This window comes from Pholcus phalangioides, unplaced genomic scaffold, assembly GCF_987345545.1.
Source record: "Pholcus phalangioides strain wild (caught in Gottingen) unplaced genomic scaffold, Ppha-v1.0 ptg000014l_1, whole genome shotgun sequence".
Classification (NCBI taxonomy): Eukaryota; Metazoa; Arthropoda; class Arachnida; order Araneae; family Pholcidae; genus Pholcus; species Pholcus phalangioides.
The window spans coordinates 7,043,945-7,071,368 of NW_028301607.1; the positions used below are offsets into that span (position 1 = coordinate 7,043,945).

General features: G+C 34.1%; 1 protein-coding gene across 20 annotated transcripts in view; it reads right to left on the reverse strand.

Annotated features, from left to right (window-relative positions):
* trol (terribly reduced optic lobes) overlaps nucleotides 1-27,424 on the reverse strand; it is a 328,483-nt gene that overhangs the window by 90,795 nt on the left and 210,264 nt on the right. For 17 of the 20 annotated variants that reach the window (XM_089241638.1, XM_089241647.1, XM_089241644.1 and 14 more), the window contains 15 exons: nucleotides 19,181-19,346; nucleotides 18,552-18,721; nucleotides 17,894-18,040; nucleotides 15,512-15,631; nucleotides 14,721-14,840; nucleotides 14,073-14,204; nucleotides 11,162-11,278; nucleotides 9,828-9,950; nucleotides 9,493-9,603; nucleotides 8,869-9,000; nucleotides 8,175-8,192; nucleotides 8,024-8,044; nucleotides 7,574-7,681; nucleotides 6,771-6,887; nucleotides 2,074-2,196 (listed from right to left, as the gene is read on the reverse strand). In XM_089241638.1, the coding sequence (XP_089097764.1) occupies nucleotides 2,074-2,196; nucleotides 6,771-6,887; nucleotides 7,574-7,681; nucleotides 8,024-8,044; nucleotides 8,175-8,192; nucleotides 8,869-9,000; nucleotides 9,493-9,603; nucleotides 9,828-9,950; nucleotides 11,162-11,278; nucleotides 14,073-14,204; nucleotides 14,721-14,840; nucleotides 15,512-15,631; nucleotides 17,894-18,040; nucleotides 18,552-18,721; nucleotides 19,181-19,346 (1,725 nt within the window). The remainder of the gene's footprint in view (nucleotides 1-2,073; nucleotides 2,197-6,770; nucleotides 6,888-7,573; nucleotides 7,682-8,023; nucleotides 8,045-8,174; nucleotides 8,193-8,868; nucleotides 9,001-9,492; nucleotides 9,604-9,827; nucleotides 9,951-11,161; nucleotides 11,279-14,072; nucleotides 14,205-14,720; nucleotides 14,841-15,511; nucleotides 15,632-17,893; nucleotides 18,041-18,551; nucleotides 18,722-19,180; nucleotides 19,347-27,424) is intronic. The other 3 variants (XM_089241648.1, XM_089241634.1, XM_089241641.1) reach the window with 2 other exon arrangements.

Genomic DNA, 27,424 nt, shown 5'->3' on the forward strand with positions numbered 1-27,424 from the left:
ATATGAAGTTAAAAGTGTGAGATACTATTTTGTCAGAATAAAAAACAATCTAGTAAAGCATTTCTAATCAAGACACCTCCACTGGGAATTTTTTTATGCTCAACTGGGACTTAGAAGTTTTTCTTTACCAAAACTCTGTATCAGCTCTTTTCTATTATATCAGGATGGATCTATTTTCCCTGGACGGATCATGCTGATCCCTTGGGAATACACGAGGATCACGTTATTATTTAATTTTTTTTTAAATTTAATTTCCCGCTGTATTTTTGGTGTCTACTGCAGTTGTAGAGCTTCTAGAAAAGTGGGAGACTATGATGGCATGTCTCAATGAATGTGATTAGTAGCAAGTTAGTTCTGATCAGAACTTTTTCTTCATTTCCCCCAGCTGCACAGTTAACCTTAATGTTTTAGAACTTGTCTGAGGCTATATTATTTTTTGCTATTACCTAAGTGACTTTCCAAACAAGTCAAAAACATCAAGTGATCTGGCAGGTACAAGCTGCAAAGGGAAACTTAACACTTGTGCATAATAACACTTTGCACAGTGCATACGAGTGAAAAGTTGAGCTTTTGAAAAAGCTTGAATGTAGGATACCAGAACAAATGCTGTGTGAAGAAAATAGATAATATATGTAGCTGTCCTTTTACAATCTATAGAGATTTTTTTCTGGTCTGTGCAATGCCTTTACAAAATATGTTTAACGAATAAGTAAAGGGATCTTTTTACTAAACTTCATGTAATTTAGAAATTATGATTTGAAATTAAATAATTATTATATATATGCATATATACAGTATATTGCTTTATTAATTTCCTTCCAAAATATGAATCAAAATGCTCAAAGAGGTGTATTACTGCTTTAAATATGAAAACTTGACAAATGAATGAAATTGGATATATAATCACCTAGGTCTTGAGGAGTCCATAATTAGAAAAAAGTTTTACTGCAATAAGATTACTTGCTACGGAAGGATTGTTAATTCAAATTTTTTGATGGTAACATCTTTTGTACTACACAACGCATACAGGAAACAACACAGGTAAGCGCAGAACAAAGATGAAAAAAAAGGATCTTGTTAGAGATAGTGTTTTTGAATAATTGATTCTAATGATATAATTGAAGAAAAAAAGAAATGATTGTGAACGTGATTCATTCACCATTTTGTTAAGAACTTCATTAAAAAAAACGATACTATCACCGATTCCTTCCCCTTCTTCCTATGCAGACGTGCATACACATATCAAACTTCTCACTTTATCTACATGTGCCCATAATAGCCTTCACAAATAAGAAAGTTTGTGTTTCATATGTAATAAATCAAAACTATTGGCATTATTTTTTACATGATGCAGTTTGTGTGTGGATCCATACCAATGATGAGAAAGCAACAGATCTAATATCAAGTGTCTAATTGACTTCCTTAACCCATTACCTGTTGCCTGAACTGGCTTCAGCAACTGGTAAGTGCAATATTTGCGATTAAACTATTTTTTTGTGATGAGAAAAACTAGTTTTTCTTCCCACCTTAAAGACCATTGAGTTTATCTTTTTTATTGGTATAATGCACCAAACTGAACTAAAAAAAGGAGACAATTTTTTATGCATTTTTCCGAAACATTTTCCACAGTTAAGAGGTTAAATATGATATTAACTGGAAATTTGATTAATTACACGTTTTATTAAAGTGAGCATTGTGTAGCATAAAAGCATGTGCTGCAAGGAGTGAAACTTACAAATTAAAGAGATAACAAAATGAATAGTTAAGTAAAACACTTATGTGTCACTTATTTTTAGAGTACAACCATAAAGCATAAAATTTTATTAACCCTTTAATCCACACAAGAAGTCACTAAACTCTGTTCAAAATACCATATCTCTTAACGAAACAAGGTTTGTTTTCCAATGGGTGAAAACTGGTGAAATATATGGGAAAGTGTTTTATTGAGAAATTAACTTTACAAAATATCTGGGCTTGTCAATGCTAAAATAAAAGGCTTTCAATTAAGCGAGATATCTCCTCAATGCTGCTTAGTGTTAAGAAAATGGGGAAAAAAAAAAACTGGCAACGTACTACAGCCAACTTCATCTTCTCCATTGGAACAGTCTCTGCTGCCATCACATCTTTGTCCAATATTCAAACACATACCATCTTGACATCTGTACTGGTAGAATGGACATTGTGTAGGTGGTCTTCCTATAATGTGAAGGAATCACGAATTAAGAGTTAATCAATAAGACGTGGAATTAACATACAATATGAATAGAGAAAAAGTTGAAAATAATGCAAAAAATAAAAGTAAACAAAAAAAAAACTTCACTTAGAGTAAATGATGTCATAAATTATTCAAATCCTCATACAAATGATTGTGTTTGATTCATATAGCAAGAGCTTCATCTTCCTTTCACGTTAGGAAACCGCTACACACTACACTGACATGATGTGGGTAAGCACTCTAATATTGTAATTTATACAAAAATTAGCTGCTGAAATTTACAGTCCATTCCATATCACTAATTAGCAAATTCACAAGTAAGATACAAAGCAAACTTTGCATCATATGTTGCAGATATTTGTTTTATTTCATTGAGCCTAGGCTATTCAATGGTCAAACTATTTTGTGAGGTACATATTATTCAATTCAATGGCTCTCAAACTTTTTCAGTACACAGTGCCCTTCAAGTAATTTTTTTTTTTTTGTAGCATCCAATTCAGAATATACAAGAGAGGTCTAATATAAATTTTGCAAACAAATAAAAAATTCATAGTAATTGACGGAACTAGAAATTTGAATGAAGTTTGGGAAAAAGGTTCTTCTTCCAAAAGTTCATGAAGAGAGATTTTTTTTGTTACAGAACAAAAATTAGGATTTACAGAAAAATAATATAGAGGACGCTGTGTAAGATTAACAGTTCATTTCTGAATATTCCTGTTACTGACTACTGGGGAGAGTGAGGTAATGCCAAACACTTAAGGGAAATATCTAATTACTCAAGTATTTGCAATAGTTCATGAAAAAATTTAGTATAGTTAGATACCCATAGGGAGTCGGGACAATACCGAACAGGGTCAGCCAAGTAAAGAATATAGCTTCTGTTATGTAGTTTTTATGAAATTAATTTAATTGCACAAATGATGTAATCAACTGTTCCTGTCAAAATATACAACTAAGGTGAACATAAAGCTAGTAATTGTTTTTAATTGATGTGAATACGTTCATGTTTTAAAAATTTAAGTAACATTTGCATCCATGTTCTTAAAAAATAGCAAAAATAACATAGACAGCGGATTTTAAACTGGTTTAGAACCTAACGCTACCTACAAAAATCACAAATTAAATTTTCTGCAGTCTCTTCACCACTGCATGCTGAGTGCATCCACCGAACAAAGTGTTCGGAATTGGCCCAAATGACACCTTGTGACAATTTCTCAATCTAACCTCAAAATGTACGCAGCAACCACACTTTCTTTCCACTTAACAAATAGCTAAAGAAATGTAGAATCCAGTGACACCAAGCTCACTACTCTAAACGTGAACGTATTTTACTTATCTCTTATCCAAATTAGCACTAATTTACTAACCAAAGTGCCAAAAACTGTTTTTTACACACCACTCGCAATAACACAGCTAGAAAGACGTTTGCCCACTCAATGAGTTTAGGACAACCTCAGACTGCAACACAAATCAAACCCCTCTAGATTCAAACAGTGGTGGAGAACAATGGTGTTCGGATTCCCGGCTGTTCAGTATAACCCCACTTCCCCCTACATAAGGTTTTCCTCCTGATGTTGACATTGGTGGATGAAGCACCACTTGTGAAGTTGTTTTACCTCAGGCAGGGCCATCTCAAGTGCATCATAGGCCCTCGGGCCAAGTGATTTTTCTGCCCTACCTAGCAAATTCCTGAAAAATTCAACTACTTATTTTTCTGAGGCCCCTTTTCTCTTGAGGCCTCCAGGCCGTGCCCAGGTAGGCCCATGGATTAAGATGACACTGACGTCAGCCACTAATCACCAGCTGAAGCTTTGTGAACTTCACTTCTTGGACACAGAATAGCTTGAAGAAAAGTTCAGGTCCAGTCACACTGGCTCGACTTTCATGCAGTGCCTTCTATTGACAAAAATTTGAAATAATATTTTTGTACCAAAAAAAATCCTTTGTGGGAGAATGAGAGAATATTTTTTTTCTTTGTAAATTGTATTCAAATAAAAGATACAATTCTTTTAATTTTTATGAACTTTTAAACTATTCATGGGACATCCTGTATTCAAACAACCATTGCATGAGACTTATATCTGTTATCTGGTGAGTAAAAGACAATAGTTCATATTTAAAAAAAAATCACATACAAAATTGGTAATATACAGTATGAAGAATATTATTTGGTTATAACACCCTTGATGAGATAATGCCCATTAGAACACAATTTGGCTACCACTAGTCTGATTAAACCGCTGTGGTGGTCGAGTGGTTATAGTGACGGACTCACCATGCGAGGATCTGGGTTCAAACCCCACAGTGGTGGTCGGCTGAAGTTGGTTTTCTGTGGTTCCCAACTTCAAGGCGCAAATGCGAGCCGATCTCCCCGTTAAAAAGTCTCGCCACAGAGAGCAACAGCCCTACAACGATAAATCATTCAATCATAACACTTCACTCATAGTTAGAAAAACTGGTGGCAGATGGCAGCACTACACATAACAAGCATTACAGAGAACCAAAAAACTTCACGTCAGGTTTCACTACACGTACACGCACATTCCCGCATGTACCGATTCGTTGGGGGGGGGGCGGAGTGCATGTGTGGTGTAGTAGTAGTAGTAGTAGGTAGGGCCTCCAAAAAATGGCTCGGGGATCCATGATGTTCTTAAGTCAGCCACCTCGTTGGGCAATTTGCCTGTTGTGGCGTTGTATTTGTATTTGTAAATAAGTTCTTATTCTCAAATATTTTCAAAAAGCCAGAAACCTTTACTGAACATATCAAATTTTAACATGGAATATGTTTCGTATTTTCAATACCTTAAATTAAATTGATTAAAAAATTTTTCTTTAAATTCATTTCTTGTTCTTTAATCTTCTGTGGTTTTTTGTCAGACAGCCAATAGATATTAATGTAAGTTTTCATTGAATGTGTGAACTGGTGTAAGTCTGAAAATTCTGGCAAAAGAAAACAGCTGAAACTAGACCATTTAGAACCAACAGACTGATTTTTGTATCTCATTTCTCGGCGCCAGATTTTGTGCAACATCTGGAGTCCCTCCGGTGGTCTGTCCTTGTGAACATTTTTTATATTTATTAATGACCTTTGCAGCTGCCTTTCATAATTGCTTATAATTTGCTGATGATTTTAAAATATTTGACTTAGTTGTAAGTTTTGAATCTTATTTTTCTATTCAAGATAAGTTATTCTCTATACTTATCACTGGTGTGTATCGCGAATCTACACGTGAATGTAAACAAATGCTTTGTTACATCTTTTACCCACATGAAACATCCTATAACACACTCTTATCATATTGGCATCGAGATTTTACAGAGAAGATATTCTGCTACTGAGCTGGGTGTGATTTATACCTCTGATTTTATCTTTCGTGATCATATGAATAACATTTGTAACATATCACAAACTTGGCTGGCTTAAAATAATAACAATTTTAATAATTCAGAGATACAATGATTGCTCTTTTAATTCTATAATACAATAAAAACTTGTATATTGGAATTATATTTATGTGATATTTGTATTTTAAGAAATATAGGACATATATTACAATTATGAATCTCCAAAAAAGAAGAAATTTTGTTCTTTTTAAAATTTTCTAGTGGTTGATTAAAGGTAATATTAATTGTTTTTTTTCTGTTATTTAAAGTAGGATTTTTGGTCACGCTACAATACCAGGTCAAATAAATTATTTAATATTGATCACTTTAGGACCTCGATTGGTCTTTCTTGTGCGATAACAGATTTTTTATTTTATATAACAGTTTACCTGAGGAATTTGATATATTTACATCACCTGTTGGTAAATTAAAAAGCTTCTCTCCAATTGACAAATGATTTTTTCTTCTGTATTTGATTTGTTGTGCTTCAATTTTTTTCTATATTTATTTTAAATTGGTGATTTTATATACGCCTACTTTTCATTTATATTTAAATTTTTTTTTTATTGATTTGTGTTTGTCTTTATTTACTGATTTGTGTTTGTCTTTATTTACTAATTTGTGTTTGTCTTTATTTACTGATTTGTATTTGTCTTTATTTACTGATTTGTGTTTGTCTTTATTTATTGTATATCTGTTTATTATTGTATATCTGTTTATTATTGTATATCTGTTTATTATTGTATATCTGTTTATTATTGTATATCTGTTTATTATTGTATATCTGTTTATTATTGTATATCTGTTTATTTATTATTGTATATCTGCATATCTGTTTATTTATTTATATCTGTCTCTTTCATTTCCTTAAGTTTGAATTTATTATTCTTTTATTGTTCCTAAAGTAGGAAGCAGCCTGTGTGTGATCCTTCAATATTCTTTTATATCTTTCTTACTTTGCTGTAATTGGATTGTTTTCTTTAGCTTGGTATATTTAAATAAATTTTAATAATTTTTCAATTTTTTGACAATCTAATTTGACCTAATTTTAATTGACAATCCAAGTTTATCATGTATAATATATTCATTACAAACTTTTTAATATTATGGAAAAACAGTAATATTGAAGCAATTCTAGAAAAATAAAATCACTAGATTCATCAGAACTCACTGCAGTCTATTTCATCTGATCCATCAGGACAATCATATTTCCCATCACATTTTGCAGATTCTGAAATGCAGGCTCTTCCATCTGAACACTTGAACTCATCAGGCTTGCATTGTCCAGCTGAGTATGAAAAAAAAAATATCTTATAATAATATATCCTAAAAATATGTATCCTATCAATAAGTCACTTTCACATACCAGAAATTTTAAATGTTCACATATTATAAAGCCGCATGATAATAGTACAGGGTCCCTTCTAACAAAGTTTTTTTGATTAGACATAACTTGTAAAAAGAGTTTCTCTATTGAATTTAATTGAATTTCTCATTAAATTGAATTAATTTAAAATGAATTAAATTGAATTTCTCAGTAAAGTCTCGATTTTTTGAAAAAGTTTTTAGTTATTGATTTTTTTTAATTGGTCAAACACTGCAACATGGTCACCATGGTTGCCAATCAACGTAGTTAAATAGTAGAAAAACAGAGATCTGAGATGGTTTTCCATCGAACATCAACAAATCAAGGAAAGATGTTTGATCATCAAATACTTTCAGGATATTATTGCTGAGTGAACTGTGAAGAAAAAAGTCTGAAAGGACTAGTGGAAACAAAACTAGGTTTCATGTTATGTAGCCAATAAAAAGTCTTTCCTATTGAAAAGTTTTTGGCACTCATGGGTGCTCTTATGTCAATGTTAAAAATTCAACATTCACTCTAGTGGTATATTGTTTTTAATTCCATTTCCAATTCAAGCATAGTCTGGAAAAACAAAGACTGAACTCAAAAGAAAAATCAAGATCACTTACGGCAGTTCTTTTCATCTGAGCTATCTTGACAATCATTGTATCCATCACATCTACGTCTGACACCAATACAAAAACCATTTTCGCACATGAACTGATCTGGTCTGCATGCTAAAAGAGCAATAAAAAAAAGGAGATTAAAAAGAGAAAATATTTCACAAACCTGAAGCTATTAAAAAACACTCAAATTGCTCTTAACTATCTGTAGTTTGGATGAATAATATGATTATGTCAGAGTATCTAACACCACACTGAACAGACTGAACAAGGTGATCTATACAGAAAAAGATTGAGGAAACATAATTTATCATCTGTTTTTATAAAGGAGACGCACTATGAAGATTTTGGATACTGACAGAAAATTTATAAACATTGTAAGCTTGTATCAGAATCAGAAATAGTGCCATCAAATGAGAATTTTTGCAATAGGAAAGTCAGAATTTGTAAACATACGTTTTGGTCTCCGCCTCCTTCCTGGTTGCATTTTAGACAGAAATTTTTATTTCAGTTTGTTTTAATTGTGATATAAGTAAGTTATTTTCAAACAATATTAAAATTGGTTTGAAATAGTGAGAAATAACTGCCATTATGTGAAAAGATTTACCTGGTCGCCTCCTGCCTTCTTCAGAAAGCATTAAAAAAAATTGAAGGCATTATTGAAGTATATTGTAATTGAATTATAATAAGTTAAGTGTGCAGTTACGTTTCCAAAATTGATCATATACAGGGTGTCCAGATCAAATACCTTTATTTTTAATTAGTTCTTTCATGTTACAAGAAGTTGGAAAGAATAAGAAAAGTGTATAAATCGAAAGCATTGCTCAAAAAGCAGTTCACTTTCACATGAATTCCTTTTATTGCCCAGGTGAAAAATAACCCAATGACTATATCACAGGAAAATGCAAAGCACACATTGATTTCGGCAATTGTGCTTACCTACAATGGTGAGCCCATAGAATGTTGCGTCATCTGAAAAATTATCCTCATAAGAGGAAATCAGGTTCGCCATTGATAAGGGCCAATTTCTCCACAGAACACTTCTCTTTTGGCAATGTCATTTTCTCTTTATTTGCTGGTAGCAATGAGAACATAGATAATGATGCTTCTAGAAAATTTTCCAAACTCGCAGAGTTGGGCAGCCAAAATTTTTCTGATATCTTTATCCTACATGAGGTTACTGATTTTTAATCATTAGAAATTAGGGACATTTGAGCTGGGCACCCTGCAGTTTGTACAAAATAAAAATAACTTTTTGGGGCTATTACTGTTCATATAAGTTCTACAAATATTGTACTTACGACAGTTTCTTTCATCAGAACCATCTCTACATTCCCGCTGTCCATTACATTTTGAACTCAAAGGTATACATGTTCCATCACTGCATCTGAACTGATCTAGAGCACATTCTCGAGATACTGGAGGAGGTACAGCTGAAAAAAATCAGTGAAGAGTCTCAAAGAGAACAATTTATTCAAAGTGAAATACAGTAGCATTAGTTTAGTTAATTACGCATATAAATTCAGCCTTCATTTCTAGAGAGTTAGACTTGAACAATTAATTTGTAAATTTGAAAGTTCCTGGAGAGGAAAGATGTTGAAAAAAAAGGCAAATTATTTGGGGCCAGAGAACTAGTTCCTAAATGCATGTTGTTTTACAAAATTGAAAATCGACTGCTGAAATAATTAAATCAATGTAGAAATACCTAAGAGTGACTATTTTCTTTCTCTTCTAGGAATGAAATGTTTGTCAATAATCAATGAATAAAACTAATTTTAGAATTTTTTTTCAAAACTTAGAGATGACATCATTATTAGATGAAAGATTAACAAAAATTGAGCATGGTATAGAAGATATGACCTGAACAGTTTCTCAAAATCAACATCAACATATTTGAAAGAATGACTGAAACTTGCTCAACTTACCACAATCTCTTTCATCTGAATTGTCATTTGGACAGTCATTTCTTCCATCACACAAAAGTCTCCTGTCAATGCACTGTCCAAAATCGCACTGCCATTCTGAGGAGCTGCAAGCTTGGATTTATAAATTGGGGAAAAAAATAATCCAAAAGTGACATTTAGCTAAAATACTACATGAAAAAAAGTGCTTATGCTTATTTTAAATTAAAAAAAACAACAACATGCCAAGAATAAAATAGTCATCAGATATAAGTTCATAATTTAATTTAGACAAAATTTTTTGTTTTATTTTCAAAAATTTATAATTAAATTTTGATTTTAATGTTATATCCACTTACGACATCCTTTTTCATCAGCACCAGATCTGTCAGGGCAATCTGACCTGCCATCACATCGACGAGACATTGGGATACAGGTTCCATCAGCACATCGAAACTGCCCAGTTGGGCAAACAAGACCAGCTGAAGAATAAAAATTATCAATAAAGTGAAAAATAAAATGTGTGAATAATACTACTATAAATTATTCAATGAATTGTTGGAACATCTGAAGGCTGTAAATATATGGTGGTTTGATGGAGGTACAGGCATCTCTAGCTTTACACAATCAATTCATTCAACAAAATAATTGTGCAAGATGAAATCCTGTAAAGTGAGTTGAATTTAACATGGGTAAGCTCGGGATTCAAGGAGGGGGGGGGGGGGAGTTTCTTCAAAGAAGAATGTCAAAAATAAACTTATCTCCTGAAGCAAAATTAATTTTCTTGAATGAATCAATCTTATTTAAACTTAGATGAATCTCACAAATTTACGCCATAATTAATCTTTACTTCTGACTGTTCTTAATTGATCAATTGGTTCTGGTGATTATGGATCTTTATCCACACTCAGAGCTCACGATGAGCGCTGATAACTTTCAAATAAAATAGTTGAGATTCAGAAAAAAAGTAACGTTCTTCATCTGTAGAAAAACTGTTGTAGAATCTTGAATATCACTGGCAAATATGCCAATCTTTCTAATCATTCTCTTAAAATTCTGATTGCATTGCTAATGTGTTACCAAAAGATATTCATTGGCAAGTTCTGATGAGTTGGGCTTGTTTATCCACATTTGTCTCATATAATGTAAATCCTCAAATATAAAACAGATTTTTTTTTATTGCAACAGAATCAATCATGTTTAATCTTTGATTTTAATTCCGAAAATTGACCTACAAATTTAACTCCAGGTGAACTGCGCACAGGTTAGAATTTCTTATTAATTTTTCAAAATCATTTCAAAGTGAAAACCCGTAAAGTGAGATCGCGTAAAGCAAGGGATACCCATACCATAACCTGTATGCTAATGCAAAATTGATCATATCAAAGTGAAAATACAGATGTAGTATAAATGAGCATAATTGGAGTACGTCAAGAGATTTGACAGATTCGTAAAACCATCTGATTTAAATACTACAAGACAAAATAATTTATACCTTAATGGTTCAGGGAGATTTATTTGTCATTCTATGTACTAAGCACTTACTTACCTCATGTATCTAACATGTTGCATAGAATGAATCAAAAAGTTTTAAAAAGAATGTATATTTTATCACATCATAAAACCTTTATAGATGAAAAACCATGAATTTAGCTAAATAAAAAAAAGGCACAAGCAAGCAAAACAAACTTACTGCAATTGAGTTCATCAGAGCTATCGGGACAATCATATTTTCCATCGCAATGCTGAAAGCTTTCAATGCAAGTCTTATCATTGCAGCGGAACTCATCAGGTGAACAATGCATTTCACCTGGCATTTAAAGAAATAAAAAAACAAACAAAAAAAAAAAAACAAATTGCAAATAAAGATAAGCGTCTGTAAATGAAAACGGCAGCAGCAATAATTGTGACCATAATGTATGCCATGAGATTTTGAAATAATTTTGTTCAATGCAAAATTGATGCTAAAAAAAAGTTGCAACACACACACAATAACTTACAAAGGTTTTTAACAGCTTGAACTTGAACTACCAGGTTTTTAACAGCTGGTCAATGCGAAGATAAATTCAGGAAAAACAGACAATTCAACTGCCCTTGCAAAGAATCAAACCCACGTCCTCTCACTTGCTGGGGGAGCATTGAATACCTATTGAGTTTTCTATCTCTCCTAAATTCATCTTCGCATCAGCCAGCTGTTAAAAACCTTCGTATGGATAGTGACATCATCCTTAGACACCATAACTTCCTGCATATAATCTGTAGATATGAATTTCTCTTTTTAAACAAATTAAACAAACAATATTGTATGGTCTGCAATGCCGTATAATCCACATGTGAAAATTCCATTGATCAATAATTAAATTTATAGAATGGAAGGGTTGTTTGTCTTTATTTTATATAACTAAAATATAATGCTATATATACAGTCGATGCTCGTTAGAACAACCCTCTTTGTTCCACAGAAAACAAACGTTATATTGAAACAGAGATCTTCAACCTTTTTCCAGTTGCGAGCACTGCCTGTACCCATCATCAAAAGAAGAGCACCCTTATGGCAAGTTTAACATACGAATGAATGAAATCAAGATTTCAATCCTATGAATATAATGGTGTTTAATTGAAACTTTGATCAGTGCTCGTGAGCGCAAAATCAGACACAAGCAACAAACACTCTTGGCACTTTAGGGAGCACTGGGTTGCTCACAAGTAAGGGGTTGAAGATGCCTATAGGTCGTTATGTAAAATATTTTTAAAAAAATGATGAAGTTTAGCTTCTTCGGAAAATTATATATTGTATTGATAAAATAAAATTCTTTTCATTCTGTTACAATAATGCAATAAAAATGTGTAAAAAAACACAATTTCAATTCATAGTGCAGTACCGTATATACATTCCACTTACAAAAATTCCATGTTATGCCAAAATCTAAACTCATTTTTTACTACATGCAACAAAATAAGTTTACTTGCATCTACTATATTCTTCCATGAAAGAAATCAAGTAAAAGCGTGCAGATAAAATTTAGCAGAAGATGAAAAAAATTCAATCACGTGAGAATTGGGAGTGAGCCACCATATATGAGAAAATAGAACAGGGCATAGATAAGAGCAAATTTTCCAATGATCTATCTCTAAAGCAGAATGTTTTGCATTGTTCTGCGAGTCCTCGGCTGACTGGAAATGTTTCTGTGGTAAAAATCCACACAATAGCGTTTTGGGTCAAAACAATTCCACAATTCTACTATTATTTTCTTAAAATTCTCCCAGATTCTTCTGCAGTAGCAATAATTGTTCTGTGATGTATGTCGCAGATTTTGGCAAGTACTGCTTTGGGAACAATGATGGCGAAGTTAACCATAGGATTTTTATTATCTTCAAACCATTTATGTTTCATATCCTTTCTTCTCCCACACAGCATCAATGCCAAATCCACTGAATGAGGATTTTGTCCATATCTTTGGAAAAAACAATGAACGGGGGAATGGGGGGAAGACAAGCTGAGTTCAGTCATTGTAATGGATTGAATGACGTTTACTAGTCCCTATATTGGATAGAAAATAACATGGTGAAAATAGGAAAATATTTGGGACTTCTTGTTATAATGGATAGTGGTCATATATATAACAAGTGTCGACTGTATATTAATTTTCACTTCTCAAATTCACATCTATATACAATCTACCATAAATCTTGAAGACTTTTATTTTTACTAATTAATTTTTGAAAAAATATTCATTTTTATTGAAATCTCTTTAAAAAACAAAACCGGTAGATACACAACATTATAAAATTCAGCAATATATTTCTGCTTTAACAAATTCTGGTGACTTTCTTTTTAAAAGTATAATCTGCAGATTATATGTAGGAATATGAAGTAGATATAAATCTAAAAAAACCTAGTCATTCCAAATCATAGTAATCCCTCATTATATTGATATGCCACAGAAGACAAAGAACATTTTTTGTATCGAAAGCATTGTAGCAAGTCTCCACTGCAAGATGGCAGATACGTGAGACACACACATTTGTGGCTCTGCAATGCAGACACACATTCTGTCATTAGGAATAACCCTCAGTTTTAATGATGCATTTTTTACATCAGTTTAATAGAAAGTGTGAAATATTGAAATGTACATTATAATGAGTGGCTATTGTATATTGTTTATAAATATTTCATTTATGGTCATAAACTTAATTTTCTTAACTCTTTTTTTTAAATGAAGAAACTGATGAAAAAAATTATGAAGCATCAAAAAAATTTCATGGACATACTGATTATGTAGAAGATAAAAACAGTCAAAGAAACTCAAAACTTAAGCAACAACACATTATGCAGCTTTGCAGCTTTAATATGAAAAGAATATTGTGAATTTAAACAACATTCAAGAAAATAAACTCTAAGCAGATAGAAAAATAGCACTAGGGAGACTTTGATTTTAATCCAAAAGACAAACACAATGGAAGAATGATAAATGATTATCCCAAAGTCAAAATTTGATCATATTTTTAACATAATAGTCATACTTAAGAACACATTTGGGCAACAATTGAAAAACTTGAAATATCTAAATAAGAAAGACTATTTTTTTATCTTTAAAACTCACGGCAGAAACTTTCATCTTCTCCATTTGGGCAGTCAACAATCATATCACATCGTTGGAAAAATTTTATACATTCCCCTGTGTTACACTGGAATTCATTTGACTGACACTGTTGTCGAGGTGGAGGTGTTGGTTCTGGAACCAAATTCAATAAAACCAATTAAATATAGGGAGAAAACTTGCTAATTTAATGAAAATTATAACATGAACTTTACTAAAGTTGATTGATGGAAATGTGAGAATGGAATTTTCTAATTTATACACTTTTGATTAGAAAGAAAAAATTTTCAATCATAAAAGGTTAATGAATAATGTTAATGAACAAAGGTTCACAAGAACTGGTTTATCAAGAAAACTTTGGGGGAGGGAAAAATGTGTGTTTGGTGTTCCCTCAAAGTTTATTTTAGGTAGCAATTATATTCTTAAAATGATACATACTACAGTCAAAGCCCAAATTTGGCCATGTCACAAATTGGCTGAAAAAACTGATTGGTCAAAAATTCTCATCAATTTATAAACTGGCCAGATTTCAGACTTTAGTCGCAACATATATACAAATTAAATATTTATATTTTTATAAAAATATGCTTATACTAATGGTAACTATCACTATGCATGAATTGGCAACCTAAAAAAACAAAAACAATATACCAGAACATCCGATTTCATCAGTTGAGTCAGAACAATCTCGTCGACCATCACATCTTCTCCTCTCATCAACACACCTACTACCATCACACTGGAATTCATTCGGCCTACAAGCTGGTGTACCTTGTAATAAGAGGGGGGGGGGGGAAGAAGGGAAAAATAATTATTGTCTTTTAATGAAAATACCTTGAGTAACATTGACTGACAATTACATGAGAGTAAGAAATTGCATCGATTTTGTTCAGAGTATAGAAACTGGATATCTTCTTTGATAGAGTTAAAGTAAAAAAAAATACTCTTCCAAAGTTTTTCAAGTATAAGAAATATTTCTGTTTATTACTACCGTAATTTTCTGCATATAAATTTGCAAATGCCAATATCGTTGCTTTGAGGAAGAATATCATTATATAAACTTCAGCAGTGAATAATCTGAGTGAAAATTCTGTTCATCAGTAATGAAACTTGAAGAGGTAGAAGGTGTTTTTTGTCACATTGAGAAAATTACTTTTTTTCTACTGGTATATCTATAAGTTTTCTATAAATTTTCAGCAAATGATTTTTTTACAATTTAATTTTGAAAACATTTATGTCTATTTCAACCTCTGGGAAAAACTGCAGATAAAAAAAAACACAGCACGAACAAAATCTACACTACAAAATTTATATTTTCCACTAATGTATAATTTGTGGATTGTATGCAGAAAATTCAAAGCAACAATCAAAAAATAATGATTTTCAACAAAAAAAATATTTCAATTATGTTTCCCAAAAAAAAAAAAAATTTAAGCCTTTACCAACACATCCAATTTCATCAGTTCTATCGGAGCAATCTGGTCGACCATCACACCTTTGTCGTTCATCTACACATCGATTTCCATCACACTGGAATTGACCGGGAGGACAGCCAGCTGGACCTGTGTAAATGTAGGAAATGAATTATTATACTGAAGAGCTGTTTTTTTTTTTCAGAAAAAAACTAGTATTTTCCTAAATTAACAATCATAATGAGACTAAACAGTTTATAGGCTCTGAAAAGTAAGACTTCTCTTGAAATAAGCCTTGTTCACTGACAAATACTGAATTTTACACTTATTTATGAATAGATTTTCAGCTAGGCTGCACTAATCAATAGTAATTTGTCACCAGACAGCCTGAGAAAATAACATTAACTTCATTCTTATTTCACTAAAAATGCTTCTGATAGCCTTGAAAGAGACATCTTGACAAAAAAATTTTCCTTCAATTCTGGCTCCTTGACTTAGAATTGATATACAATGATGCCAATCATAATAATACTGAAGTAACCTTTGCCTTCTCTCAGGAGACCCATATGACCTGTCCAGGGAAATTAAGAGTGTCACTACATCCATGCCCAAAACCACATAGGCTCAGGAAGGGCTATAATTAAGATTTTTTTTACAAGGGAGTGCAAATATGATTTTGCTGCACCCCCACCCCCCACTGTAAAATTAGATTTTATATAGCTGTGTTTTTGCTCTCGCCTAAAAGCAGTTGTTCTCTCCCCCGTCCCCCCAAATTCCCAGATTTGAACTTATACCTGCACAGCCTAAGACTAACATTCTAACCACTCAAGTGTCAGGTGGCATATACACCTAGGTGGCACAGTCTTATTCATCAACACTCAAGCTTTCTTCATTGTGAAAGTCAATTAAGATGCTATTGAATAGATAAATATAAGATAAATATATAACACATCAAACTGGCTTCAATCAGGTGCCCTTCGAGTTGAAACAAGATTTATGAATTGAAAACCAAACAAAGTTATTTTAAAGTTGATAAGATGGTTGGAAACATACCACAATCCACTTCGTCACCCCCATCTGAGCAATCCAAAACACCATCACACAACCGGTCACTGTCTATGCATTTGCCATCAGAACATATCATCTGGTCATCGCTACGGCAGCCAGTAGAGTAAGCTAGTTTTTGGGTTATATTTTTTCGAGCTGAGTACAAAAAAGGAAATAGACTCATGCAAATCTGGGCACCACTCAAATAGAAAAAATGATCGCCTCAGAAAAAAACAAATAAAAATATGACTATGACAACGTGAACTTGGAAAGCCTTATCAACAAAGCACACGAGGAATGAGACAAATGTGAATACCGAAACAGAAAAGACATCTAGAAGAAAGCTGGGTAAAATAGACACTTGGAAACACTTGGAATTCACAACACGACAAGCAAACCGAGGACAGACTATATGGAAGATTATGCAATCTAAACACAACAAAAGGGAACACAAAAGCTGGTAATGTAAAGAAGCTAATAGAAGCATAATTTAAATTTTTGAAATACTATTGCAACAATCACTTAAAGCAGACTACAGCAACAACCACCATAACTAAGGACACGGATTTTATATGTGAACAGATTGAACAAGATAATTATAAAAAGAATAATTTGATTCTTTTTCAGAACAAATGCTGAAGTAGTTGGAGTTTATTTCAAGTTAAAAAAAATATATTAACAATGTAATTTGCTTTTGGTTTGAAAAAAAAGTTATAAATTTGATTTAAATATAAAAAAGTGCTACATATAGGTTACAAGAATATTTGAACTTTTCCTTTATTTAATAGAAATCTGAAATTTTAACAAATACAGCAATGCTCTCGAGTCGAAAGTTTTTTTAATTGGTGAGTAATCTACAAAAAAAAAAAAAAAAAAAACACACACACACCACCACCACCACCAAAAAAACTAACTTTCAAACTTGCAAGCAAATATTTGAGTAGTGAGCTTGAAACATACAAGAAAAAGCTGTCCTATAAAAACACCTAAAAACTCCAGCGCTTTGAACAAGTTCAAGCAAGCAGAAATTGTCAGATGTGTTGCGACTTGTAAAAATAAAATTACTTCTATCCTGCATAGAATACACTGTATTGAACCATGCTAATTAATTTTTTATATAATTTTTGAGAGTGTGCGTGTGATAGTGTAATAAATGGTGTAATGTAATTTTTAATTGGAAAGTTTGCTTTGAGATAAGTTTTTCAAGAAATGAGTAAAGAGTTGTTATTCAAAGCATTATTGTGTTCAGAAATATGCACTACACATTTCCTGTTTTTTAGGTGTAAATGAAAGAGATTATCCAAAGAATTCATTATACAAGGAAACAATCAGAAATTAAAAATATCACATAAGTTTTGTACTTACGGCACCCAAGCTCATCAGAGGAATCTCTACAGTCATTGCGTCCATCACATCGTTTTTGGGCATCAACACATTCTCCTGAAGTACATGTCAACTGATCAGGCCGACAAGGTTCTGGTGGCGCGGTAGGTTGAGAATGACCACCAGGTACTATTTTTAAATTGGAAAATTAATAAATTGGAGAAGCATTCCATACAATGCATATACTCCTTTACATTTAAAAATATAAACAATTTTCTTCAATCACAATAAAATATGTCAAAAATTACTGCCCCCACCTATACAAATTACACTACATAGTTCATAATTATAATTGGCCAATGACACAGAAATGAGGTTCATATTTTATTAAGTTGTGCTAATTTAATTGACTGCTTATTAAAAATTTTTTCATCCCAAAACTAAAAATTATTATTTCATAGATAGTTTTACATTATTATATCCTCCCACTGCAGATAAAAATACTTAATGGATTTTGCATAGTTCTTGAACATTGATATTTGCAATATGCAGTTAAAATTAATGATGATTGAAGACAAATTAATGGTCCCTCTAGTTATTTTCAACATGAAGAGCTGTTAGTATTGTTTGATTTCTCACCTCAATCAAAATCAACAATACTACAGATTATAGTTTATTGTATAATATGGTTGTTACTCACCTCCAAACGCTCTAAAAGAGTATCCATCAGGTGAAACGCTGTACTTTGCTAAACTCCTGCTACTAACAACACCTTTGACTATACTTTCCACAGTTTGCGCATCACTGTTGCCAAGAGAGCCGATATCAAATGTGACTAGATTTGCATCCCGACCAGCATGCCGAACAGGCCTGAAACAAAATTCATAGATAAAAATCAGTTTTCTTCCTTATGTACTAATGTCACTTCCTTAAAACTATAAAATACAGTCAATCCGTTTTACAGCATTCCCACTTGAAACATTTTCCCCACTTAGTGATATTTATTTTCATGTGGTCCCAACTCTGATTTACATTAGGATTTTACATTTAAAGTGTTTTCACACAACATTTTTTCATGATTTACGTTTTTTTTTAATGTTATAAGTGGGATCCTCTGTATGATATTTTATTTAATCTCACAACACAACTTGCAAGAACTGAGATGAGATCAACTTATCACTTTAATAATATACGTTTTTTTTTGGTGCGTGGTTGAATGTATTATAACTCTGCCCTTTTTTGAGAGCAGGTTTTTCTCTGTTTTAAGTTTACTATTAAGAAGCATTTGACTACAAACTTTCATTTAATGAAAAAAAAAATCATGCTTACCTAAATGACAAAACTGTTACAGCTTGTTGACCAGGAATAGATTGGTATAATCTTTCTAAATGTAAAACAATTTCTTCTGCTACATTATGAAATACAAGACTTGACTTATCTTCCAACTCCGGGTTATATTGCAAATTGGTTAATGTGATAGTTACTCTGAAATAAACTGGTAGGGGAAAAAACCCATGAGAAACAAAGACATATTTTGATGTATTACAGCATAAAACACAATAATATAGCATAAGACACCATTTCAAAGCATAGGGATCAAGTAAAACTAATATTTAATTCTTAATGCAGAGTAAAAACGTGGAAGAGAAAATTTTATGTTTATGCAATTTAAAAAAAAAAAAAATTTATAGAAGAATTATAAATTTAATTATTCCATGTTCCGATGATGTTACAGAAACAAACCTAAAAAATCGAACACACACATGCATATACAGTTCCACATCTTTATTCCTTTGCAGTCCAATGTTGAATCAGGAAACACTGGTACTTTATTGTTATAACTCCTTGAGATTAAGGAAGGAATATGAATTTGGCTTATTAGCAGAACTTACAAGCTATACAAAAAATAGAAAGGGACCTCACACATTGTGGGGGAGGCGCTATAAAGTACGAACTACATCAACAAAGAGTGAAAAATATCTGGACTGCAAAAGGTTAACCCTGTGATGCCTTCATATTGCAGAACTTCTCCAAATCAACAACTACTAATTCATTTTTGTGCTACATTGATAGTAATGATAAATTTGCCTGTGCAGCCATATACCATCCGTTAATCACAGACACAATCAAAAACCTTGCTATGCACAACCAATAGCTTGTAGAAACACATGCAACACTTACTGACCTGAATCACATGTGCCTGTTCCTATCCTTACTCATCTGAATTACAATAACTTGAAAAAAAATGTACATGCAAGTCAGATCTGTGAGTATAAAAGGTACATTTGTTTTTACAAGTTTTTTGTTGTGCATATAATTAACAAATTGTACATGGCTGCACAAGCAAATTTATCAATAAATATAATTTTCCTAATCACTTTTAGCGAAAATGATTGTTTAGGGGCTTTATTTATTTTTAAAGTGGTTTCGGTCATTGAGAATAGTCTTGGTCAAGTACATTATCAAGTTTATGTTAGCAAGAATGACTTTTGCTTAGAAAATCACTGTGAGGTAAGAGGGGAAGGTTTCTCTCCCTTGACTGGGGGGGGGGAAGTAGAGAGATGATTATGCAAGGCAATGGATGGTGATGGAAGAAAAAAGAAAAGAGATCAGAGAAAAAGGACAGTTCGTGTTGGGATCTGCCGGGGGGGGGGGAGGGGGGCAGATGTGGCAAAAAGAGAGAGAGGCTACTGGAAGTGGCGAGGAAAAACGAAAGGCGATAGTTAATGAAATTGTGGTAAAAATAAATTGGCAGTTTTTGTTCACACATGGGCTTTTTTTGTTATGTGTTGTCAAAATTATTAAAATCTCAAAGAAAAGTACAGCGTGCTGGTATGATGAAATAGAGTATTTTCTTTTTTTTAAGAAAGGGTTTTGTTGATGAACAGTGAAACTTTACAGTGGTGGCAGCGGTGACACATCTGAAGAGATTGTGCGCATCAGCTTTGGAGTATCGAGTGGTGTGATCATGGTTCGACATTGAACTTTGTGAACTTCGCAGTAGCTAGTGGTATGAATGCTGGTCCAGTAGGTCGGTACGGCAGTGAGTTCCTGAAGGAAACATAGGCGCTCGACTTCAGTGGAAGAACGATGGTCGAGTAAGTCAATGTTTCTGTTCTTTTCTCTGTCCTTATAAGTTAGATGTTGGAATTTAGACGATATAATAGAATTGATATTAGATATATGCAAAAATTTCTACGAGTTTTTTTTCTGCTTTTGAAAAGTGTGAATGAAGGAAAAATGCTTCACAAGAACGAGCACTTTGAAATGAGATGCAGTATTTTTTTTTTTGTTGGCGAGTGCAAAGGTTGACTGTAATGATTGAGCTTGGTTGTAATTAGAAATACACAGTGTCCTTGAATAATTTCAATCGTTTGTTTGTTATTGTTTGGCCATCAAGATTTTGCTTTCCTTCCTTTCTTGTGTTTTTTTTTTCATGAATGTTTTAGGCATATATACACACACATATACTACAGCAAAATGTCCTACCTATGGAAGTATCGAAAAGAAGTGCTTAGGGTGCTGGCCGTAGAGCTAGGAGAAGAGGTAGCACCAGATGCAAATGTGTTAGATTTACAGAACATAATTTTGAACAGCACAGCATACCAGGAGGAAGAGGTTAGGGAGCTTTTAGAAACAACAAAAAAATGAAAGAGTAGAGAGGGAGGAAATCCAGATGGGGATTGAGCAGATGAACGTCAGTTTAGACTGGAAAGCGAGGAGCGGTTATCAATGGAGAAGTTGCACAGACTCAGCTAATCGGAACGAGACGAGAAATAGGGGGACTAGGGCCTTAGATGAAGTTTTGAAGGTAGTAAAGATGCTAAAAAGTCCCCTCAGAGCCTGAAGGCTAGAGCTATTTTTTACCAGCCTAGAAAAAGCGTTCCTTAGCGAGAAGGTGCCCGAGGAAGAGAGGGCAACAATTCTGATTTGCATGTTGGAAGAAAAGGCAGCAAATCTGCTAACCTACTTGAGCAGCAATCAGCACAATGATTACGATGAACTAAAAACAATTGTACTAAGGGAATATTAACCCTCAGACCTGCCTGGAAAATTTCAGGAAAGCTAAGCAAAACAAGAAAGAGACGTTTGTTTAGTTCGCGACAAGACTCATGTCACAATGGGAGCATTACATTAGTTTGAGGGGGGCTCAGGATGTCGAAAGCATCAATGCGTTAGTGGTGGCCGATAAAATGTTCTAAACGTTGGATCCAGAGACAGTGTTCCACATTGGTATTCGACAAGGGGAAGGTTGGCCAAGACCTCTGGAGAGAATACGACACATTTGTTGCACCTAAAGGAAGAAGCTATGGGGGGTTAAACTGTAGGGATGAACATCTGGATATATGAAATCAACGGGGACCAGGGCAGCTGCACAGCAGTGAGAACAAATCATATGAAGGTAATAAAAGGGGAACACAAGTGAAATGGGGCAGAGGCAATCCAGTTGTTTTGAGTGCAACTCAAAATTTCACTTTCGAAGCAACTGTCCGGTCATTGCAAAGCGCAACTCTCCTGAGTTTAAAGATTGTCACAGGAGAATAGGCATAAACCACACTCAGATCATAGAAAACAAGGTAGATGAACAGGAAATAGCGTTGGTTGCGAGAGCTAGCTTGGTCGGAAACAGAATTTCTCAGTTTTAAGCGAGTGCACCTCAGAAAGTAAAAAAAGATACCTGTTAGTGTAGACGGAAAAGTTGTCAAGGCGTTTGTAGATTCTTGCACGGAAATTACAGTGGTGAGACAAGATTTAGTTCCTGGAATTTCGATAAAAGGGAAACTGACCATTCTGTTGAGATTAATTTTCGGCCCCATAGCGGAATGTCCAGTGGTAAGCATTTCATTAGGCTTGGTGGGTGGGAGAAAATGAAACATGGCACACCAGAAAGTATTGTGTGCAATAGCCAAGACTTTGGAGGAAGAGGTTTTATTGCCCCTTAACGTTAGAAACATCCTAGATCGGAAAAAATAGAACAAGCCCAAAGGTCATGTAATGAGGTTAGGAGGGGTCAATGGCATGAAAGGGAAGGCAGAACCAGAAAGGAGGTACCCCTGGACATGGCCCCCACATCCTGTAGCGGGGCCCCTAGGCTGAGATCTTTTGCGGGCCCCTCGGTCAGACTTTCAACGGGCCCCTTCTGTAGCTAAATTATAGCGTGAAAAAGCAAAAAAATGATATTTATCCCGGGCCCCAGGGCTAGAGCCCTGTCAGCCCCCCCTATGTGGGGGCCATGCCCCTGGATAATGCAACGGCCGAGGGAAAGCAGTGGCAGAGTTATGTTAGATGGCATGGACACAATATTTTTGAAGGTCACAGAAATCTGTGTCCCTTTTAAGTTCAAGCGATGACAGACATATTGACATGGAAGTTATTTTTTTATGAGTGTTTTGTATTCATGTTTTATTTATTTTTATTGTCGTGTTTACTTATTGTCGTTATTACTTTCTCATGTTTGTATTGTGTCTTATACTCCATTATGTCTAAGTGAAATGATAGTTTTTGAATATGATCTGATAGTATTGTGTATGCTATATTTCAAATGTAGCCTATTAATATTCAACAATACTATAATCTTTCGGTACGGAAAATGGTTTGTGAAGTCTGAATTCCAATGCAGTTTATAATTGTAAAAGAAGAGCGGAAGGGTAACAGAAAAGCTATAGGCATTATCGCCTTGTGTGGTGTATTTAAGAAACAAGCCTCAGCAAAGTTTCTCTCTAGGAGGGGGTGACTGTAAAGTTTCACTGTTGTTCGTCAGCGAAACCCATTCTTCAAAAAAAGAAAATACTCTATTTCATCATACCGTCACGCTGTACTTTTCCGAGATTTTAATAACTCTGACAACACACAACAAAAGAAAACTCATGTATGAACAAAAACCGGCAATTCATTTTTACCACCATTTCCTTAACGATCACATTTCGTTTTCCTTCGCCACTTTCAGTGGCGCCTCTCTCTATTTTTCCCCCCGTCCACCCCCTGGCAGATCCTGACACCAACTATATTTTTCCTCTGGTCCCTTTTCTTTTTTCTTCCATCACCATCCAGTTCCGTACATAATAATCTCTCTCCTTCCCTGGTCGGGGAAGGTTTCTCTCCCTCATACCTCACAATCACCAAATCACAATTGGTAACTCATTCATATTTACAAAAACACCACACATACAAAAATAAAACATGCACTATGTAGCTCTAAGGGACCTATTGGGTCCTTCCAATAGTGTGATAAACATTTCCGTACACAATTTGCAACTGCACAGTATAGATATATTTCAGTTTTTAAAATATTGATACGAGGGCTAATTAGACCAGGACCTACAATTTATTGCCGATTCCGAACGGCAGGCTTGTTTTGGTTATACTCATCGAGAGATTGGTGCTCTAACCCCTCGATGGGGGACTCCTTGCAGTAGCAATTTTTTCCTGCGGTCTTGTCGTTGTTTTTGTTGTACCCGTGTCACAAGGATGCATCGGGTATCGAACTCGCGACACCTCTCAACAAAGTTTGCCTAGAATTTATTACCAAATGTTATTGAATTTTTTGTTAATAAATTCTACGCAAACTTTGAATATATGTTAGAAATTAGTACCACGGAGTTCTTGGATTACAGTATTAACATATTATTGAGAGTGATCCATTCCTTAATTATTACCTTAATTAAAAATATAAAACTGGATCAGTTTTGAACAAAAAGAGGATAAACATAATTCATAGACAGAGTAAACAGGATGTGAATGAAAGGTTTGTTTATAAACCCTCTTTTTGTCAATGTGGACGGCTTTAACCATGTGTGTTAATAAGCCTGCTTGGGGGAGTAGTAAAACCATAATTTCCGGGAGAAAAATATGAATGCAAATTGTTGACCATACGTCCTGTATTTCCCAAGACATTCAAGCATTTTTCCGTTTTATTTTTTTGCAATTTTTTTTTTTTCAACAGAGCAAACTTAAATAATTTGAAGTTAAAATAAATTGATTTTAACTTCAATTATTTATTTTTTTATAAAATCATTAAAAACATCTTCAGTTTTAGGCCTTTTGTAACATCCGTGAATTCATTCTCTGTCTTCGTGGAAGTACAGCTCCAGGAAGGAGAGAATATTTTTACTTATTAATATGGTCAGACTTGTCTCTAGTTGAAAAGATTAGATTTAGTATGGATGCAATAAGGACTTTTACTTATCATCATTTAGAACGGCTCACAACCCCAGACCAGTGCCGTTTTAACGCATGGGCCTACCCAGGCACGGCCACGACCTCCTATATAACCTAGGTGTTATCTAGGTGGTCGTGGCACGGCCCGGGGGCCTCAAGAGAAAAGGAGCCTCGCAGAAGTGAGATCTGGTTGAAATTTTCTATAATTTGCCAGTAGAGCCTCGGAAAAACCCCTTGGTCAGGGGGCCCATGATGCTCTTAAGACGGTCCTGCCCCGGACTGCTTATCATTAGACAAAACTGACTATGAAATGCGAAAAATTTTATAACAGGTGTTGAAAGACAAGAGTTTGTTGCATCGGGTGCCTTAAGAAGACTAGTAAATGAATGCTGCCTGGCAGTCAAGTGGTTAGGGAACCGGCCACTGATTGTGCAGGTCTGGGATCACATCCCGGTTTGGACATGGATTTCTATTTACACTAACAAATTCCCTTTCTTCATTTCAGCGCCTCTGATTGCGAGCTCCTAAATCTAGACACTAAAACAGTTTTGAGAAACTAAGACTTTTTCAGTTTATTTGATGTTGCAGCTGAAGTGTCGCCTGACGTTGATAAAAACGTTTTCGGTTCGTCCTAATTTGTTTCCAAAATAATCATTATGTTCACTTCGAAAACGATAACTGGACTTTAACTAAGCATTTTTGGAAGCTGAAACAGGCAGATGGATAACTTGCAAGTTCAAAAGTGGAGGGGCGGGGATCAAAATACTTAGCGCCCCGTAAAAAAAGAAAAAAAATATATTCATTTCTATGTTTCTTTAAATCTAAATTTGTTTATTTCATGATTCGCCATATTGGTTAACTTGGACACGGTTTGTGTCCCTCAAAGCAAGAGGGAGATATCACGTGATCCAAACAGCCTCATTGAAGAAAATCCGGGCTAGCTAATATATATATATATATATATTACTAAAATATGCGTCAATTCAGAAATTATTGTTTTAAGTCAACAGCAAAAGAGAATGCTAATAAAAACATTTCTCCGGCACACGCATCAACACATTAATCATTTTTCAAATTGCTCAACCAAATTGCACGTATTTTTCGCATATGATTACTTAAATAACATTTGAAGTTACAAAATCCTCCCCTCCCCTAACATCGCCTATGATTTTTGAAAATCAGACTGAGGGCAATCGACCTGTCGGCGGGAACATGAAACCCTTTCATTTTGGTTGCAATCGACAGTAATTGTGACCACCCCCTTAATTTGTATTAAAGGTTGAAGATTCTAAGTATGAAAATTCTTTTGAAGTTTTCAATGCTAAAAATATCTGAGTTCTACAGAACAAGGTCTCTAAAATTCAAGAACAAACATAAAACAATATCGAAATAGGTATTTACGGCAGGTAAAGTACAAAAAAGGCATTTTTACCTGAAAAGTTTGAAAACAGTCAAAGGTGTTAATGGCATTTTGCCTGAACTTCCAGGCTCTACTCATTGTTTTCCTCCTAGTATTTTTTATTCTTTTTGTCTTTTTAATTTTGCCCTGTTTCAAGGTACAACCCTACATGTTCCGAGGTACGTGACACAATGTTGTACTTTGGAACATTTTACCCAGGGTCCCCAACTAGATTCTTTGTCATCCGGGGCAAGCCGGCATTTTGGTGCCCCTTGTAATGCAGAAGAAGCAGTTAAAGGGGACAATTCGGTGCCCCCCTTCTGGTTCAGCGCCCGGGGCACCAGACTCGCCTGCTCCCCCTAGTTGTGGCCCTGATTTCACCTCGCTCTTAAATCGATATTTCATGGCTTTTCAGTAGTAAAACAGAAAGGGGATTCAAATATTCACTTATGTTTCATACAGCATGCAGATAATAGAAATGAATTGAGTGAAATTTTACGGTAAGCTGACTTATAAAAAAAATTTGAAATATAATATTCCAAGTTATAACAGTCTTCCCTATACAAAAACAATTGATAATATTAATTAATGACACTGTTTACACTAGTCTGAGTTAGGCAATCTGGCCTTCCGAAGACACTGTGAACGAAACAATCGTTGTTTTTTCAAATGATCTTGCGGCAAGAATTCCTATCGCCACTGATAACATTGATGTAGGCAGGACACCAGCGATGCATTGATTATACAAGCGTTCTTCAACCACTGGTTCACGAAACATTTCGTCAAATTCATGCAACCTCTGCACAATTTTATATCTAACAAATAAAATACCGTCACCATATTTGTTTTTATTTGTCATGGTCATCAGCTGGTCTGCGAATTACAGTAAAACCCCTCTTGCCGGACACCCCTTAGATGCGATCATCCCTCTTTTGCGGCCAAATAATAGTTTCCCCGTGTATAATAAAAGTATGCATTTCGAAGCCCTGATTAACGGTATTTTTTTGCGGACGCTT